A 20,975-nucleotide genomic window follows, 5' to 3' on the forward strand; every position below is an offset into this window, starting at 1 on the left:
ACCTCATTCGGACCATTGATCACGTAACACAATGTAAAAATGAGGCGGAAGACTGAGATTTAGCTCACCAGGGATTTATTGTATGAAAGGCAGTGTGAAGACTGTACAACAAATACTGTTTGCAATGTAACAAAAAAAACAAACAAAAAAAAAAAACAGTACAGTACAGTGAAATGATATCGAGAAACCGTGTTGTGTAAACGTATGTTCTGACCCCGTATTGACGAAATGTACAAGTACACAATCCTCCAATCCAAGGATGCTTCAGAAAGGGGAAACCAAAAACAGAATAAAATAAAATAAAATAAAATAAAATAAAATAAAATAAAATAAAGAAAAAAAAAAAAAGAAAGAAAACAAAAAATTCTTTTTTTCATCGTCCGCGCGTTCACTGTGCGACCTCCGCACCCACGCACGTACGGCAGTACGGAAGCGAGCAGCCTTTGCAGATGTATTTCCTACACCCGCAGCACACGGTGTGAGTTTTGCAGTCTTTTTTCTTCGGGCACACCTGACACCTCTTTCTCTTACTCGCGCCGCCCGGTTTAGCGATCGGCCCTGCGGCAGCCTCAACCTCCCTCTCCCTCTCCCTCGCCCTCTCCCTCTCCTCATCCTCATCCTCCTCCTCCTCCTCCGCCACGGGTCGACGTCTGGCGCTCTGCACGGCTTTCACGAGCGAGGCCGACGGTCCGGCGCGGGGCAGGCGCTCCCTTCTTTCGATGAGCGGAATGACGAGCGCTTTCCCCAGCTGCTCGAGGAACACCCTCCTCTTGTTCCGCTTACGGCTCATCCAGTTAGGGTTGATCTCTCTCCATATCACGAAGGCGTTGTAGGAGGAGACGTCGACGATGTTGTGGAAGACGGCCATGGGCCAGCGGGCGGTCATCCTTCTGCAGCTGTACGTTCCGATCACCTTGTCCAGGTTGTCCACGCCTCCTTTGTTGTGGTTGTAGTCCAGGACGATGACCGGTTTCCGATCCCGACGGTCGCCGATCTCCGCGTCCTCGTGCAGCGTGCTCAGGAGCACCACGTTTTTGTTTTTCTTCGGTAGGTAGGACACCAGGGTGGCGTTCGGCGTGAAGGCGAACTTGGACGAGAGGACCTGTCTCTTCTTCGTCGCCAGGATCTCGCGCGGCAGCTCAGGTTTGTTCTTTCGAACCGTGCCGACCACGGTCAGGTTCCTCATGAGCAGCAGCCGCCGCGAGAGCTCGTACGAAGTGAAAAAATTGTCGCACGTGACGTTGCGACCGCTCAGTCCCTCCGTCACGTCGAGCACGACCCGCAACCCTTGATTTTTCTCCGGAACTCCGTTGGTCGGCTTCCCGGTGTACACTTTCATCTTCCACGCGTAGCTGGATCTGGCGTCGCAGGCGACCCACGACTTGATCCCGTAATTCGCGGGCTTGCTCTGCATATACTGCCGGAAAGGACAACGGCTTTTTTTTTTTTTTTTTTTTTTTTTTTTTGGTGGTGTACATAAAACACACACACACACACACAAACACACACACAAATAACACAAACAAAATAAAACTGTTATTTTCCTGTATTGAAGAAAGAACAAAAGAAAGAAAGAAAGACAGAAAGAAAGAAAGAAAGAAAGAAAACAGAAGGAAAGAGAGCAATGAAAAAAAAAAAAAAACAAGAAAGAAAGAAAGAAAGAAAGAAAGAAAGAGAGCGTGTACCGCACCTCTGAACGGAACCAGTTGTTCATCCACCGTCACCTCAGGCCCGGGGTTGTAGAGGAGCGGGAGCCGTTTGGCCCACTTGTCCCAAACCTACCTCATGGCCGCCAGTTTGTCGTGCGCGCGTCTCTCGGCTCTCGTCTCGCAGTCGTCGAATCGCACCAGTCTCGAGTAAGTGTAGAACGTCTTGAGAGGCATCGTGGCGCGGAATATCGCCCTTCCGCTCTCCGCGTCCCACAGGCTGGCCGCGGCTTCGCCTCGGGACCTGTACACGCCGGCTAAGAGAAACAGCCCCAGGTAGGCGTGCAGGTCGACGGCGTCCATCCCCTTCCACGCGTCTCCGTAATTTCGTATCCCTTCCAGATTCGTCATGTCCAGGATGACGTTTTCTATCGCCGGCGTGACGAACGCGCCAAACGTGGAGGCGATGTCCGTGACGAGGGAAGCCGCGTACGCTGTCGGTCCTGCTTTCGTTATCCCGCGGGCCCTGGCGTTTCTTCTTCGACGCCCCCCGGTCCCGGTTCCGGTCCCGGTCCTCCCCTCTCCCCGTCTCCCGTCTCCTCGTGTCGCGTACGCCACCGACGACCATTTTACAAGTCCGTTTTTGGACAGGAAAGTCTCGCCTCGGGCTCGAGGGTGCGACTCTACTTCTTCTTCTTCTTCTTCTTCTTCTTTTTCTTCTTCTTGTTCCTCCTCCTCTCTCTCTTCTTCTTCTTCTTCTTCTTCTTCTTCTCCACTAAAGTCTTTGTTAAGAAAATAGAGGGTCTGTAGAGAGACAGCAGGACACTGAAATACAACCAGTGCACTTTGGTAAATAATTATGTTACATGTGTCAGGGAGGCAGCCTGCACAAAGCCAACTGTTACACTGTGTTCATGTCATATCAAAGATACAGCAATTAACAAAATATACTTTTACTTTTAATACTTAAAGTACATTTAGCTCTCATTAGACCTCTGTACTTTTACTGCTGGTTCAGTAACTACCTGATGCCTGTAATACTGGAGTACTTATTTTGGAAATGCCCTAAAATGTGGTATTTTTATATTTTTGTACTGATATTTTTTTAGCGAAGTAAAAAATCAGAGAACTTGATCCACCAATCACCATGACATGTATTCACTAAATACTTTTCTGTCTATCTGGATCAATAATTAAAACATCTGCAGCTAAAAAAAATATTTGAACTGAATGTTTCATGGGACAGTTCACCCCAAAATCAAAAATAAAGATTGTGCCTCTGGCCTGCAGTGTTGTTTATCCACCTATACTGTTTTGGTGTGAGTTGTAAGTACTTTTTCGGTGCTATGAGCACCACAAGCCGAGTGTCATTCAGTTCCATTATATTGGAGAGAAGAGAGACAACACGTGTTTTTGATTTTGGGGTGAACTGTCCCTTTAAACAGTTAAACACAGTCTCTTCAGATAAAGCTGATCAGAAATACTGACAATCTTGTTCTTCTAGAAAACTGATAAATACATATGAACACTTCATAGAAAGGTAATTACAAGTCAAACTGACATAAATGATTTGAATCAAGTTTTTAATTTGGGTTTTGATGTGTTCAGGATGAGTTAGGAAATATAAAATCATCAAAACATACAGAGGGTGAAGCAGAGCATTGTGGGAAGGCGGTCAAGTTTATTTGTGTTCAGGAATGTCAAAGAGCAAAGTGAGTCAACATCACAGCTGCCTGGACGTCGCTGCAGGCAGTGATTCAATACAGAGGTGGTGGACAAAATAACAGAAACACTGTTTAAACTAGTTGTGCGGCAAATTCTCAGATGGGTGAGTCTCTCTTTATTGGAGACGCTTACAGGTGTTGGCTGGACTCAATGGTCATTTCTGAGGCAGGTCACAAACTGCTGCGTCAGAATTACTGTGATTTTAAACAGCGAGTCAGTGTTAGTGAAGGAGTACTAACGTCCTACTTTGTATTTTGATGAGTATACACACATTTTACTTTTACAAAAACTTACACTGTCTTTCTGCAGTCAGACAATAAATGTAACAAAATAAATAAACTGATGATTTGAGCTGCTTTCAAACGAAACTCATGTGGCTGTATTTTCACAAATCAGGAGATGAATATAAAATACTGACCTACATGATATTCAAGTAAATCAATTCATGAAAATACTGTTGCTAGGCGCTGACAACAAAAAGACACTTTGTCCTCTTTTTAAACATGGAGAATTATTTTTTTCCTTCATTTTAACATCATGTTTGTACAGAAGCCCTGAGAGGCAAGAAAGAAACAACAAGTGAAATAAAAGTTTTGCAAAGATATTCCTTCTAAGTTCCTTCATTTTTTCCCCATCTGTGAAACCAGAAGAGAAAAGTAAGTTTTGACAGGTGATTTTTCTTTGTCAGGATCATTTTTCTGTTGTTTTTATAGCAGGCTGAGGTGCAGTTTTCCTCCAGGTGTGTTTTAATAGTGCTGCACATCAGCCTCTTGTGGCTGAAATGAATATTACAACAACAAACACTTCATTATGAATGAGAGCAGCTCCTACAGGTGCTGCTGCTCCTGGGTCTAATTTGACTGAGGGTTTGTACAAATTCTGACATCTTTGATATTTTAAACACATTAAATAAGAAAATCATATCTGTTTGGTGTTGGTACACTGAAAAAAAAAGAAAGTGGGGTCCTTTCAGTCTGCCTCCATCAAAGTGGATGAAGCTGACATAGAGCTACCTTACTGACTGAAGAAACCGTGTTTGTTTGGTACAGACCTCAACAAATGTCACATCATGATTTTTCATGTTTTTTTTTTCAGAGAAAATGAAAATTTTGGTGGAAAACTGATCATTCCCACTAATCATGAATCATATCACAAATGCAGTATCTGTCAAAATATTCACAAAGTGTTTTTTTTTTCTTTGTATTTTTGTGCAGCCCTACTTTCTCACAGATCTTAAAAGTTGTCAGTATATATTTAGGCGGGCAGTGGGCGTTCCCCGCCCCAACAAAACAGTCTTTATTTACTTGTCTCTTCTGTTGTGTCAATACCATCATGCATAGTGTAATTATTGATAATTAATTATAAATATGAATACATATTGATAACCAAATACTTACTCCTTTTGATCAATACAGAGATCAGTGGAAATCTGCAGATTCCTGGAATCTGTTTTGTGTCATGAAGATGAGACCAGACATAGCACACCATCATCATGAGAGTCGTGTTTCCAGATGTGTCTGCATGGTAACTATCACTTTTACATTTGAAAGTTTTACATAGATTCAATGTAAAATTTAATTACAATCTTAAATTCTTTGTGTCACCTTACCATTACCAAGGATAAGGATTGTAGTAAAGTTAGGAAGTGGGAGGCAAACTGGACAGATTGAGAATTCTACATGAACCTCTCTTTGATGTTGCATATTATCCATTTCTGCCTCCTCAGTGGTGGCAGCTGTGGCCAGAGGCATCATGTTTCCATGTTGTCTGTCTATCCATCTATTCTCTTTCCTCAGGTTAACAAATATGATCATATTAATGCAAAAGAATTGCTTTAGTTTGATGCTGGAAACCAAAAATACTGAATTAAAATGTATTTTGCAGTTATCAGTACTCTGTTATTTAGTGCAAAATTAGTGTAGTTCAGTCAGGATTTATTTATTATGTGAATTTGTTGTGTAAATTTGTGTTCTGTGTGTTTTGTATTCATATTTTTTTTTTTTTGAGTCACAAATTTATTCTATTATTATTATATTATTAATAAATAATATAATTAATATTATCAATATTGAAACGTTAAACTAATATATTGTTCAATTTAAAGTGCAAATTTTCCTTATCAATGAAAAAGTCTTTTCTCATGTCATTTTGTGCTTCTTTTTCTGTAAAGGATTTGTTCAGGCACTGTGTAGCACCAGTACCATTTAAAAAGTATTGTTGTACTACCAGTATCAGAAAAACCTGAAATATCCAACTCTAGTTATAACTTATTGACTGCGTGGTCGAAAACTTTGGTCCAAAAGATGTTGGACTGAATGAGAAAATGCATTTCGTCAGACTCAACATGAGATGACATGTTCATTGGGCGGCACAGTGGAGCAGTGAAGCTTTTGCCTCACAGTGTGAAGGTTACAGGTTTGAATCCTGGTCCTTTCTGTGTGGAGTCTGCATGTTCTCCTGACCAAGGTCCTGACTTACAGTCAATGTTGTGCTGCCACCTTGTGGACAAAGTTTGAACTGTGAAGAATCTTCAAACGTATTCAGTTCACAGTGATTACAACCTTCACAACTACTGACGTTCATTATGAAATCCAGTCATCATCATCTGGTCTTCTGGCACAATACAAGCATTTGAATCAATGTGATGGATATGAATGAACAATGAAGTGGATATTCTGTGTGGAGTTTGCATGGTCTGAATAAGGTGCTGGATTAGAACTGGAATTGGTCCTCTGGTTCTGCACAGCGGCTGCACACTGTTCTTAATACTAAGATGGGATAAATGTAGAGACTGGATCTGACTGTATGATTGTTTTGTTTTTTTAAATGTTTGGTTGTAATAAAACTGATCTTTATGTTGGATAACTTGAGGTTGATGCCAGCAGTGTAAAGGCTGATTAAAAATGTCCTAGAAGAGAAGTGAGCTACAGAGGACCAAAGTGCACAATGACACATCAGAGGACAACAGACAATACTGGAGGCAGTATTCAAACATATCAGAACTGATTTATTGTTCATTATTACAGAATCTATCCATCATTCAGCAGGAAATATCTTATTACTACAGAACAATAACATGTCATTCAAAACACATCAATAAGTCATCAACATTATTCATGTTAACAATGTTTTTCAAATGTCAAAGAAAATGAAAGAGCAGAAAAGAAAACAAAAAGCTTGATAATTTCTCAAGAAGCTGATCTTGTTTAAAAAACCTGTACTGAACAATGTAAACTGTCTGCAGTGTGACGGGTGACAAATTAGGGAAAAACCAGAATCAGAACCAACCAAACCAGAATCTCATTATTTTTAGCATAAAAATGTCATAAAATCTATCAACAGGAATGAGTTACCCAGAAGAAAAGAACTATATAGGCAGTGTTAAGTAATATAGTGTTAAAGTAAGTGTTAAAAACATGTTAAAATCACTAAAATGTACAGCTGATTGTGACACTGTGTTACTTTTCCCTTGGGCTCTAAAGAAACAGGTGGATTTGGTGCAGTAGGCCTGACATCAACAGACTAACTGATGAGAACAGTCTGTTGTATGTTTGATTTAGATATATTTCCTTGTAGCTCTGTTGGAAAATCCCTCATGATTTATCTACAGCATCAAGTGGTTCAACAATACTGACAATACTTTCATAATGTGGCTGAATTTTCTTCTTTAAGTGTCTTTTTAAAAATATGATTATGTCAAAATCTGTATATAAGTTCCAAGGTAGCTGTTGTTTTACTGTTCAAATAATAATTATAGGTTTTAAGGTCTCAATCTTGTTTTCGTTATATTGAAAAGTTTAAGTCAAGATCTCTTGGACCCTGATCAGTATCACTCACAGTCCTGTTTTGTTCTTGATTTCTATGGTTGATTTTAAACATGTCAGAATGTCTTGGTCTTAAAGAAATTTGTTTCAGTTTTATCATTTGCCCTAGGTTTGAGATTCTTGACGACGGAGAAGTTTCTCTCCTTTGCCTACTTTTGACACATACTCTGCTTTTTCTTTCATGGCTGTCAGGGACTTAATTCGTTCTTGCCAGCCTGACTTGGCCTCAGATTTCTCTCCCTCAATAAGCATGTCGATGTACTCAGGAGTGGAGAGAGGATCTGGCTTCAATGCGATCTCTTTCAGTCTGTTTAAACACTTGGCTGAGCTGTTCATCAATTCCACCACCTCAACCTGCACACGATCATATTCAGCCTTCAGTGTTTTAATCAATGCATCAACAGGATTCTTAGCTTCTTTGGCTTTTAGATACTTTTCTTTCAGCTCTTCCACTGTTCGTTTTTCTTTAACTTCCTTATACTCCCATCTGTACCTCTGATTATAATGTACACTCCAAATACATTTTCCTGGACACACTCTACAGTGTCCATCTGATCCAATTGCAGCACAGCCTCTTTTATCGTCATCGTTGGGTATTGCACAGGGATAGTGACAGGTAACGTGACACTGCTGACAGTTGGTGATGTAATTTCCAGTACCAGAAATGTCTATTTGATCAGGCTTTTTGACAGTGACTTCAAACTCAAACTTCTCATTTCTGCTGATCTCTGCCTCATGCTCCTTTAGTTTTGCACTCGTCTCTTTTATCTCCTCAAGTTTGGATAAACCAACTTTAACCCGCTTGTGCAAACCTTCAACTGAAACCTCGAGGGATTGTCTTTCTTTGAGGACCTCCTTTGTCATTGTCAAACTTTTTGTTTCAATTTCATTCAAAGCAGAAAAGAACCTCTTCATGCTTTTTGCCCCCATTTTCCAAAACATCTGATCAAAACTTTCTTCATCTGATTCATCCTCACTCGTTCTGTCTGTTGATCGACTATCTGCAAACAATGCTGAATTGTTGAATTTGAAGTGAAGTGGCAGCCCGTCTTTTGTTTTAGGACATGGGACACCTGAAGCCTTGATCGCCCCTAGAACTGGTGGAAGCTGGCCGTCTGCAAATGTCACCATAACTCTGATGTTTTCTGCCACATCTTTGCCAAAGATTGAGAGCACAGAGTCAAACACATATTTCTGTGTTGGTGTGAGTCGAGCTAAAGCAGCCTGAGCTACAAAACACACAGCATCAATTTCACTGACACCGAGCTGAGCAGTGAACAGATTACGCAGCTGATCTGTGATCTGTCTGTCTCTTTTTATGCCTCTTGTATCTCCAAAGCCTGGAGTGTCAACAATGGTCAGTGAGTAGTCGATTTTAAAACCCTCCTGGTGGTTGAGTTTGTACACAGTGACTTCAGAGGTCTGACTTTCAGCTTGTGATGTTGACAGATTCTCATCAACTAACTTAAACCCAAATGAATCTTTCCATTCGACCCCTAGAATGTAATTGATCATCCCGTTGATGAGAGTCGACTTTCCAGCTCCAGTTGCTCCGAGAACCATGATGGTGCGATTTTTTTTACTGACGTCCTCTTTCCCAAAAATGAAACGCCTGCATCCATCGACTTTGATTTTGTCCTCTTTCAGTGGAACTATATAAACTTCAAGAGGACCTGCTGAATCTACTTTTTTGCTCTTTTTTTTTATAGCATCTGCAAGCCTTTTGGGGCTGCTGGAAAATGCATCACATATAGCCTCCATTTGTTTATGAAGTTCGGATTATAAAACAAGACGAGTGACTTCAATGAAAGCGTTCGTCTTCTGGTCTTGAAGTAAATGAAGCGCACTCAGGTCCAAATCTGCAAAAGATGAAATGTACAAAAATAAAAATGTACAGTATTCAACCCTCACTTGCAGTTACCATGAGAGTGAGTACACCATTCTGTGTTCTCTACTGCTGCTGGTACACCATGAAAAGTAATACACACTCACATTACTACGACTAATCTGAAGATTAACTAGAGCACAACTACATTCATATGTAAGTTCCAGTCGACTCCACTGCAAAAAGAAAGTGGGTCCTACATGAAACTGTTCACATCAATGTACATGGATTACTTTTAAAAAAAAAATTATTTAGTGTCCTAGAATAATAATTTAGTGTCTTAAAATAATGATGTAGTATTTCAAAATAATTACTTAGTGTTTCAAAATAATAATTTAGTGTCTTAACATAATGAATTACTTATTGTAAGTTGTTATAATGTGAAACTTTCTCGAAATAATAAGTCACTATCCCAAAATAATTATATATATATATATAATTTACAACATATACAACAGTGGAAGTGAAGAAAACACAATAACCAATTACTTTTGCACAAACATGTCAGCAGTAAAATGTGTATAAGTGTGCTCTTAAGTGTTCTAGATTCTGTTCTTACCTAAAAAGAAATCTCACATAAGAAAACACTGAATGCCAGAATCTTTGTAAAAACTGCGTCTCTTATTTGTGGGATGTCTACTTTTTGTAGGTTCAGATTATCTTCAGGACTCTTCTCAGTTTTAGTTTACAACACTTCAAGAAATCCCAAATTTCTCTGACACTACTGCAAAACCTGTGTACTAAGTGTCAGAATCTGAATCGGTAGTTGACATTTTATCAGATTTAATGAATCTATCTTCACGATGAAGTGTTTTTTTCATGTCAAGTTTGTGCCCATGCACACATGTGAAGTCATAGTAAAAACAAAGAAATAAAAAAGATGGTAAAAAATGAATAACAACAAACCTCTGTTGGCTGTTCTCAGTCCCCTCGCTCAGGTCAGGATCCAGCTGTTGATATTTCAAAATGTTGCTTGGGATTTACACCTTGTTCTCCAAATTCCTACAATTAAGAACAATACATATACATACATATATAGTTATATATCATTTTTTATGTTTTTGTGATGAATAAGTTTTTAAGAATGTGAAAGAGTGTGTATTCATGTTTGTTAGTAAGTTAGTTAAGGTTAAGTTGTAAGCATCACTTTCCACACTGAAGCAACATTTTTGGAGGAAACACTGACAATGGGATATATTTAGTAACAAGACCAGTTAGCTTAAATGCCAGTTATGTCTCATGTTTCAAGACAGTGGACAAAGAAAATCAGTGAATGACAAAGGACCTGAGAGTCGTGTTCCCCTCTGAGATTTTAGTTTGATTCATTGATTCTGTGATCAGTGAGATTTTCAAAGATTCCTGCCCTTGTATGGGGCATTAACCTCACTGTAGGTAAACTGAAACTGCACTACAAACTGTCAACCACCTAATGGAAACATGAAAAATACTAAAAGAAATACTCTCAACAACACCAATATAATTTTTCAGTATTATTTGGGATACAGTGTTCATTGACATGTGCAACAACAGGCTTCTATTATGTTTCATGTCATGTTTTAATATCATGTACACAAAACAAAAATCTAATTTTGAAATTATGTTTTTCACAAGTAATACTATAAAGCAAGTTGTTCAGTTTACTACAGGCGTTGCACTTTTGCCTTTTTTCACGAGTGATATCCACACAATCTCATAAACACTGAAAGATATAAACAGAACGGACAAAGAGCTTTTCAGTAACTTACCTCTCAGTTTGTCTCTGAACAGGAAGGGAGGGTGAGATCTACTGCAGTTTAGTCTGTAGCTCCTTTATATGTTCAGTGTACACACACACACACACACACACCATTGACCTCCCTGATAATGACTTGATGACTTGATGACTTGATGAGTCGTGTGGAAGATGAAGGATTTTGATGAATATTCAATATATTGATTAGAGGATTCTTTGTCTCTCAGTTGTGAGGAAGGAAGATAACTGTATGTTTGAGTGTAAAATCAATGGGACATTGTACTCAGACAGGCTACTGTGTTTACACATTGTTAACATCTGAAGAAGGAATGATTGAATCAACATTATCATGCAATGAGCAACTGTTGTTTTTGTATATGAGACAAGACACAGTGAAAGACCTTCAGAGGACACTGTCTTTGAATCTTCTCTCTGTGCTGCATGAAGTAACGAGATTTGATTCATCACACCGTCTTGGTCATTCTTCAGAGAACAAGCAACTCTCACTATTTAGATGAAGAATTTTTACAGCACTCCATAAGAAGCCAAAACATTTCTCCAAAATCCCACTTTGTACGACTGAAAGTGAAGTAAATGCTGCACATTTTCCACACCCACATTGAAAACATAAAGCTTAAAGTTCTTTCCCACAGTGTCATGTCAGTCATTTGCAAACCTGCACAGCGTATGAAAAAAGGCAGAGGTCAGGAAGCATAAACACGTCTTTTGAACGCATGATGCATTGACGCAAATTGTTTGAATGAATGAGAAATTCCAATCAGTTTGAACAACATCCTAGTTCAGGGTCTGCAACCTGAGGTTCCAGAGCCACATGTGGCTCTTCAGCTCCTCTCCAGTGGCTCCTTGTGACTTTGGCAAAACATGATATGGAAATGAATAACATTATATTTTTAAATAGTTTTCATGTTTCATTGTTGTAGGTCTATGAAAAAGTTGAGACAGCTCAAAATTTCAAGCCAACATACTACAGACATAGTACATCAGTTTCAAGTCAAATTCTTCAGTTTTGAAAAAGTTTTACCAACTACTGATCTTTTGTTGAGATAATTTACTTTTCTTCTTAAGACAACTTTGAATATTTGAATTTTAGAAACCCCAAAATGTTGTATTTAAAAAAGTAAACCATTTAATTTTAAGGCAACAAAATAGTATAAAATCAGGTTCACAGTTAATTGTGACCTAATTTTGAAAAACAATTTTCTCAAACTTTAACTTTTACTACAAATTTATCTTAATTTATCTCAACTAAAGGTCAGCAGAAAGTTTGTAAAAGTTTGAATTGGGGATAAAAGTCAAAAATCTCTTGCAGTATGTTGTACACCAAATTTAAAAAAAAGTGTTAATATTTCATCAACTAAAATATCAAAAACTGTGTCTGTGGCTCGGTGTCTTTTCATCTAAACTGTGATGGTGGCTCGTCTTCTTCAGTCTCCATAAGCTATGGCTGCCAAAAAAAGTCTTCAGGAAAAAGAGAGCATTTAATAGTTGCGGCTCCAGACAGATTTTTTCCCCCTTTTTTGGCCAAAAATGGCTCCTTTGATCGTAAAGGTTGCAGACCCCTGTCCTAGTTGTTCAGAGATTTGAACTTAATGTCTTGAAAAATGTCATTCTCATTGGAGAACTGAGTCAAAGCAAATGAGAAAAACTGTAATCTAAATCCCCTCTGCAATTCTGCAAGAGAGGACAGAAATGGGTTTAATGATTTATTTACTTGATAAGAAGTCAGACCATTTCTCAAAAACCCCAACATGTAAACATGAAAGACAAAGAAAAAAACCCTGAGCTATTTCTTTATCAGCACAGGTGTTTCTTTAATCAATCTGCTGGTCATGTGGTTTCTGGGAAATCATCCTGCTCCTCCTCTGTGCCGCCTCCTATTATTGACAAAAGATCTGGGGGCGTTTCTCTCTCAGAGACAATAAAATGTGTGAGACTCCATCAGTGCCTCAAAGGATCACACACACATCTGCTGTAAGTACTCTGATGCTCTTAACTGACCAATGTGTTGCTGCATGCACCAGTTCTGCTCTTTATCTTGTGTTGTGTTTTCAGTGTCCTGCAGTGTGTCGTTGTTTAACCAAAGACTGTAGATGGAGGTTTGAAGGAATAATTCAGATGTTGTTTGAGCTACTCATCCATAGTCAGTGTACGTACACGACCCCAGTTTGGAGAAGCAGCAGGAGTACTGGTGTAGGAAACTAAGCAACGTCCTGCTGTGGACAGAGTCGGCAGAAACATGTATATTAGTCACCTGGGGTCAGTAGTGAAGGCAGAAATCACAGTGTGGGTCTGCCCAGAGAAGATCAGGTGGACTTAAAGTATTTTTTTACTTTACTGTCGACTTCAGTGCAGCTTTTCTTTGTTACAGCAACCGTACAAGACAATGGTTGACGAACCAGACAACAGATGACTAATGAGAGTCACAGGAGAAAACTAACAAACTTTCTGTTTCCTCTAGTCTAGACTCGGACATGGACCCTGAAGCCAGCAGAACGATCGAGGTGGCAGCACTTGGCCGACCATTCAGCCTCGGGATGCTGTACGACTGCCGCCAAGATACACTTGTTCCTGGTAAAGACTCTAGAGATGAACTTTTATAACAAAAATACTAGCTGATACTCATGCACCCACACACACACACACACACACACACACACACACACACACACACACACATAGAAAGAGAGAGTGTGTTCTCAAATGGCTGTGAATACTTCTTGTAGACTTATGAAATACTAGCTTTCTCTGTGTTACCTTTTCCAGCTTTTTGACCCTGAACCTTAGTTGGAAGCAAATGGGTTTCTTTGGACTAATTTAGCCGGGCTCCAAGCTGGTAACTAGCTCTCTCTCTCTCTCTCTCTCTCTCTCTCTCTCTCTCAATTTCAATGTACTGAGCTTTATTGCATGGAAACATATTGCCAAAGCAAACATATATTAACAATAATGAATTCGCCAATCACATTTTGATTTACAGTGGGTGGGACCAAAAGTAATCCTCTCAGGCCTTTTTGAAGGACAGGGATCTCTTGCTTAAGATGAAGCAGACGAGACCGATGTCGTTGTAGCGGAGCATCTGTGAAGGGCTGTGTTATTTAGACTGAGACTGAGGTTGCGCTCATCCCTGAGTCTGTTAGAAAATTATTTTCAGAAACAGTGCAGCTCAGCAGACAGAGCTGTGTTGGTAGACAGAAATAATAGAACTGGAGATCTGTGCTACATGTAACTGTGTGTAGAACTGAAACAGAGAAATAAGAAACTCAGAATGATTTATAAAGATTATTACAGCTCTTAATATCAAACACAAACTTAATTATAACTTATCCAAACAGGAGTAACAGAATAAATGGCAATTATCTACTGTTTAAAGGGATAGTTCAACCAAAATTGAAAATTCAGTCTCATGCCAATTAAAGGTTATGTTTAGTTTTTTAGTCCACAAAATTATGCTGGAGTTTCACAGGAAAAACATTGTTGCAGAATCTCCCAAACAATGGAAGTGGATGATGACCAGTTTTCAAATGTAAAAAATAAGAGAATAAAAATACAAAATGCCCCCACACTGCTCGTCTGGTGTAATCCAAGTCTCCTAAAGCCCCAGTTGACTAAAAAGATGTTCTTTACACCATGTTTTTATCCTGAATCTTCACTGTAGATCTTTAGCTTGGAGTCACGTTTGTTTGCACATGCACACTGTCTGAACTGGGTGTGTGGATTGGAACTTGGATTACATCAGACGAGCAGTATGGAGGCATTTTATGTTTTTTTCCAGTTGTTTTTTACATTTGAAAACTAGTCACCATCCACTTACATTATTCTGGAGTTTCTGCAACACTGTTTTCCTGTTCGTATCAAGGTTTGTAGTAGGCAACTGGACTTGATAGAGTTCTTGAAGACGTTTCGTCTCTCATCCAAGAGGCTTCTTCAGTTCTGTCTGACTGGTTTGGGAGTTCAGGTATTAAACCTAATGGGCTCGTTAACACCTAGAGGGTCATGTGAATCATGTGACCGCCCCTCCATTGTGTGACTCATGAGTTTCACCTGGGGGGAGGTGTGAATGAGAGTCATTAAGGACTCTGCTATCATGTGACTTGTTGAAGAAGTAAGGCGTAACAAGCCCATTTAAATGTCAGTTATTGTTGACTGTGTTATGTAGTTTGGAAATGTAATTAGTTACATGTCTAATTACCAATAAAAAGCTGTTTAATTTCTTTTTGTTTTTGGCAGGCATGACACTTTGGGACAGCAATGACCTGGAAAAAGATACAAGAGAAAGACGAAAACCTAATAGTAGCTTTGAGATAATTGCATCTGAATCAATTGAGGATAAATCCTCAGCACTGAATGTTGAAGCCTCTCTGAAAGCAAGTTTCTTGGGTGGACTGGTAGAAGTTGAAGGATCAGCCAAATACCTGAACGACAGTAAGACTTCAAAAAGTCAGGCCAGAGTAACACTGAACTACAAAACTACCACAAAATTCCAGGAACTGTCGATGAATCATCTTGGAAGAGGAAATGTGAAGCATCCATATGTCTTTGACACAGGAATAGCAACACATGTGGTGACAGGTATCCTTTATGGGGCACAAGCCTTCTTTGTCTTTGACCGTGAGGTGTCTGAAAAGGAAGATCATCAAGACATCCAAGGTAACTTGAAGGTGATGCTCAAGAAGATTCCCTGTCTTGCAATAGAGGGTGAAGGTTCACTGAAAATGGACGACTCGGAAAGAGCAAATGTTCAGAAATTCTCCTGCCGATTCCATGGAGACTTTTGTCTTGAAAATCCTCCCATGTCCTTTCAGGATGCAGTACAAGTCTACCAAAGCCTGCCAAAATTACTGGGAGCCAACGGAGAAAACGCTGTACCAATGAAGGTCTGGTTGTTGCCACTTGCAAGTTTAGATTCTTCTGCAGCTAAACTTGTCCATGAGATCAGTATAAGATTGGTTCAAGATTCACAGAGTGTCCTGGAGGACTTCAGTGAGCTGGAAATGAGGTGCAATGATGCAATGAGAACCACAACTGTCCAACAGTTTCCACAGATTGGCAAAAATCTGAAATCCTTTAAAGTGATGTGCTCTGAGTTCAAGCTGGAATTCCAACAAACTTTGGCAAAAAAACTTCCATCAATCCGAGGAGGAGGAGAAGAGGAGGCTGTGCTCGCAGAGATCCTGAAGAAGATTCATTCTTCTCCTTTCAACAGCAAAAATCTGAATGAGTGGATGGACTGTAAAGAGAGAGAAATCTGCATTTTAAAGTCTTTCACCAACATGATGAAGAACACCAAGATCGTCCAATCTCAAACTGGTCTTCATGAGGAAATTCTCAGTGCAGATCATGCAGTGTGTTTTGTTTTCACTTCACTGGGAAGTCCTGAACCGTACCTCTCAGCTTTATCAAACTATCTGAAGCAAACACCCAAACCAGACGACCCTCAAGATCCACATACATACGATGTAGAGAAGGAACAATGGTACCTTTCAAACGAAGTAGCAGATGCAATGAGGAATAAGACAAAGCTCTTCAGTGATTTTGCAGAGACCAACAAGGAGAACAAGAACATAAAGTTCTTAACAGTTGGATTAACAAATGAGAAGCAGAAAGGTTCCAGCATCTACCTTTATAAAGATGGCTTTTCTGTCACTGAGAACTTTGAGCCTCCTTCAAAGCCTGAAACAGTAACAGTAAGAGACATAAACCACAGCAGTGTGACACTGAAGATTTCTCCACCAAAGTTTGGAGCAGAGAACATCACCTCCTACTCTGTTGAGTTCTGTGTCAGTGGAGAGGAAGAGTGGCAACAACAGACCACATCAAAAGCTGAAGAGGTGACAGTGAGCGGTCTGAGTCTAAACACAGAGTACATGTTCAGATGCAGAGCAGTGACCTCAGTAGGTGTTGGTCCAGCCAATGAGATCAGTGGCTCCATTAAGACCTTAGCTTGCAGCCCTCCTGGAAAACCACAAGTTGAACCACACTCAGGTGAGATGTCAGTTAGCTGGGACAAACCTGCTGAGCTTGGACAAGATGTCCAGATTTTGAGTTACATTGTGGAGTACGCCAAAACAGACGAGGGGGTGAGAGAGGAAGCTCTCCAGTGGAACCAAATGATGTCAAGAGCTGAAAAGGCCATCATATCAGGGCTTCAGTCAGAGACAGAATATGTTGTCAGGGTCAGGTGTGATTGTGGTGCAGCTGGCAGAAGCAAAGAAAGCATCTCTGTTAATGTCTGCACAACAAAACGTGAATTTGCGCGTCCTGCCGAATTCCTCAAACATATCAGCAAGAGGATCCATTCTGAATCTCCCTCAGTTTACAAAGTGCCTCTGGAAGAAGAAGACATGGACATAGACGGATGCCGGAGTTATAACTTGGGCAAAGAAAGCATGAGGCAAAATCGCACAATAATGCTTCTTGGAGCGACTGGTTCAGGAAAGTCCACCCTCATCAATGGGATGATCAACTACATTGTCGGTGTGGAGTGGAAGGACAGTTTCAGATTTAAGTTAATTGATGAGGATCAGTCAAGATCACAAGCCGAAAGCCAGACCTCTGAAGTCACTGTGTACAAAATCAACTACCAGGATGGTTTTAAAATCCCCTTCTCTCTGACTGTTGTGGACACACCAGGGTTTGGGGATACCAGAGGAATAGGAAGAGACAGGGAGATTACAGAGCAAATTCGGAGGCTTTTCACCTCTGTTAATGGAGTCAGTGAGATTGATGCAGTGTGTTTTGTTACGCAGGCCTCTCTGGCACGACTCACACCAACACAGCGGTATGTGTTTGACTCGGTGCTGTCGATTTTTGGCAAAGATGTAGCAGAGAACATTGAGCTGCTGGTGACCTTTGCAGACGGCAAGCAGCCACCGGTTCTCGAGGCAATACATGTCTCTGGGGTTCCATGTCCAAAAAATGACATAGGGCTTCCAGTTCACTTCAAATTCAACAACTCAGCATTGTTTGCAGACAACAGAAGCATCAGTGACAGAACCTGTGATGGGGATTCCGATGAGGACGATGACAACTTTGATCAAATGTTTTGGAACATGGGTGCCAGAAGTATGGAGAAGTTCTTCACTGCTTTGGGTAAAATGACAACCAAAAGCCTGCAAATGACCAAGGAGGTTCTCAAAGAACGAAGGCAGCTCGAAACAGCTGTCGAAGGTTTGCAACCACAAGTCAAAGCTGGATTAGCAAAACTTGAAGAAATCAAGACAACCAAAGAAAAGATTAAAGAGCATGAAGCAGTTATGACTGCAAATGAAAACTTTGAGATTGAGGTGGATGTTATTAAACCCGTCAAAAAACAGCTCACAAAGAAAGGAGAGTACATTACCAACTGCCAGAAATGTTCAATAACATGCCACTACCCATGTGCGATAGCAAATGATAATGAAAAACGTGGCTGTGCATCAATGGATAGGACAGGGATGTGCACTGTCTGCCCTGGAAAATGCATTTGGAATGTGCATTTAAACCAGACATACAGCTGGGAATATGTTAAAGTAAAAGACAAGCAGACACTGCAAGCTCTTCAAGCAAAGTACAGAAACGCTACGAAAGAAAAGATGACCATTCAGGAATTGATTGAGAGGCAAGAGGAAGAAATTGTTCACCTTCAGGGCATGATAGTGTCCCTCATGGATCAGTCAGCTCAGTCAATAACTCGTCTGCAAGAGATCGCCCTGAGACCAAACCCTCTGACCACTCCAGAATACATTGACATGCTGATTGAAGGAGAAAAGTCTGAGGCCAAAGAGGGTTACCAAGCCCGAGTCAAGTCTTTGGAGGCCATGAAGGACAAGGCAAAAATCATCTCCAAAGTAGCCAAGCGAGACAAACTGGCAAAAACGGAGGAGGAACTGTCTGAAGAAAAACAGCAGAGGCAAGAAAAGAAGGGTTTGCTCAAGAAACTTACAAATTTCTTTGGATATTAGGGAAAATTTTCACATATCCTGCAGATCTTCAGCCATGTTAGCAGCACTGTGAGGTGATTACAGTGAACACTGGAGCTGCACAGAGACATTATTATTTTTTATATCTGTATATCATCAGCCAACAAATCATCTGTTTTTGTCTCTGTATTTGGAAAGAAGTAAGTACTTTTTACTCTGCAGGTCAGACAGATGTTTGATTTTCTACCCTCATGTTCACTGGTAATGGAACTGTTGTGCCTTCAAAGCACACATGTTTTCCTTTTGGGGTGAACTGTCCCTTTAAACAGTTAAACAAACAGTCTCTTCAGATAAAGCTGATCAGAAATACTGACAATCTTGTTCTTCTAGAAAATTGATAAATACATATGAACACTTCATAGAAAGGTAATTACAAGTCAAACTGACATAAATGATTTGAATCAAGTTTTTAATTTGGGTTTTGATGTGTTCAGGATGAGTTAGGAAATATAAAATCATCAAAACATACAGAGGGTGAAGCAGAGCATTGTGTGAAGGCGGTCAAGTTTATTTGTGTTCAGGAATGTCAAAGAGCAAAGTGAGTCAACATCACAGCTGTCTGGACGTCGCCGCAGGCAGTGATTCAATACAGAGGTGGTGGACAAAATAACAGAAACACTGTTTAAACTAGTTTTTTGCGGCAAATTCTCAGATGGGTGAGTCTCTCTTTATTGGAGACGCTTACAGGTGTTGACTGGACTCGATGGTCATTTCTGAGGCAGGTCACAAACTGCTGCGTCAGAATTACTGTGATTTTAAACAGCGAGTCAGTGTTAGTGAAGGAGTACTAACGTCCTACTTTGTATTTTGATGAGTATACACACATTTTACTTTTACAAAAACTTACACTGTCTTTCTGCAGTCAGACAATAAATTAACAAAATAAATAAACTGATGATTTGAGCTGCTTTCAAACGAAACTCATGTGGCTGTATTTTCACAAATCAGGAGATGAATATAAAATACTGACCTACATGATATTCAAGTAAATCAATTCATGAAAACACTGTTGCTAGGCGCTGACAACAAAAAGACACTTTGTCCTCTTTTTAAACATGGAGAATTATTTTTTTCCTTCATTTTAACATCATGTTTGTACAGAAGCCCTGAGAGGCAAGAAAGAAACAACAAGTGAAATAAAAGTTTTGCAAAGATATTCCTTCTAAGTTCCTTCATTGTTTCCCCATCTGTGAAACCAGAAGAGAAAAGTAAGTTTTGACAGGTGATTTTTCTTTGTCAGGATAATTTTTCTGTTGTTTTTATAGCAGGCTGAGGTGCAGTTTTCCTCCAGGTGTGTTTTAATAGTGCTGCACATCAGCCTCTTGTGGCTGAAATGAATATTACAACAACAAACACTTCATTATGAATGAGAGCAGCTCCTACAGGTGCTGCTGCTCCTGGGTCTAATTTGACTGAGGGTTTGTACAAATTCTGACATCTTTGATATTTTAAACACATTAAATAAGAAAATCATATCTGTTTGGTGTTGGTACACTGAAAAAAAAAGAAAGTGGGGTCCTTTCAGTCTGCCTCCATCAAAGTGGATGAAGCTGACATACAGCTACCTTACTGACTGAAGAAACCGTGTTTGTTTGGTACAGACCTCAACAAATGTCACATCATGATTTTTCATGTTTTTTTTCTTTGTATTTTTGTGCAGCCCTACTTTCTCACAGATCTTAAAAGTTGTCAGTATATATTTAGGTGGGCAGTGGGCGTTCCCCACCCCAACAAAACCTAAGAGGAGCAGCAACACTCTTGGTTAAAGCTTTGCTCTTATATCTGATTTTCCCACACTGAACAGTCTTTATTTACTTGTCTCTTCTGTTGTGTCAATACCATCATGCATAGTGTAATTATTGATAATTAATTATAAATATAAATACATATTGATAACCAAATACTTACTCCTTTTGATCAATACAGAGATCAGTGGAAATTCCTGGAATCTGGTTTGTGTCATGAAGATGAGACCAGGCATAGCACACCATCATCATGAGGGTTGTGTTTCCAGATGTGTCTGCATGGTAACTATCACTTTTACATTTGAAAGTTTTACATAGATTCAATGTAAAATTTAATTACAATCTTAAATTCTTTGTGTCACCTTACCATTACCAAGGATAAGGATTGTAGTAAAGTTAGGAAGTGGGAGGCAAACTGGACAGATTGAGAATTCTACATGAA

At 39.8% G+C, this 20,975-nt stretch overlaps 2 protein-coding genes and 1 long non-coding RNA gene across 3 annotated transcripts; 1 reads left to right on the forward strand and 2 right to left on the reverse strand.

The window, feature by feature from the left end:
* Positions 1-7,275: 7,275 nt before the first annotated feature.
* On the reverse strand, positions 7,276-8,968 carry LOC146313738 (uncharacterized). The gene has a single exon (XM_084736995.1). The coding sequence runs from the start codon at positions 8,954-8,956 to the stop codon at positions 7,301-7,303; it is 1,656 nt and encodes a 551-aa protein (XP_084593121.1). The 5' UTR covers positions 8,957-8,968; the 3' UTR covers positions 7,276-7,300.
* On the reverse strand, positions 8,963-10,894 carry LOC146313739 (uncharacterized). The gene is made up of 3 exons (XR_014771903.1): positions 10,826-10,894; positions 9,987-10,082; positions 8,963-9,054 (listed from the first exon to the last, which is right to left on the reverse strand). It is a non-coding gene; the product is annotated as an uncharacterized LOC146313739 (long non-coding RNA).
* A 1,899-nt stretch (positions 10,895-12,793) lies between these two features.
* On the forward strand, positions 12,794-19,027 carry LOC146313740 (uncharacterized). Its single transcript, XM_084736991.1, has 3 exons — positions 12,794-12,804; positions 13,292-13,404; positions 15,058-19,027. The coding sequence occupies exons 2-3, from the start codon at positions 13,305-13,307 to the stop codon at positions 18,768-18,770; spliced, it is 3,813 nt and encodes a 1,270-aa protein (XP_084593117.1). The 5' UTR covers positions 12,794-12,804; positions 13,292-13,304; the 3' UTR covers positions 18,771-19,027.
* The last annotated feature ends 1,948 nt before the right edge of the window (positions 19,028-20,975 follow it).

Source organism: Lutjanus erythropterus, chromosome 15 (genome assembly GCF_056507025.1).
Source record: "Lutjanus erythropterus isolate fLutEry1 chromosome 15, fLutEry1.hap2, whole genome shotgun sequence".
In the NCBI taxonomy this organism is placed as follows: Eukaryota; Metazoa; Chordata; class Actinopteri; order Lutjaniformes; family Lutjanidae; genus Lutjanus; species Lutjanus erythropterus.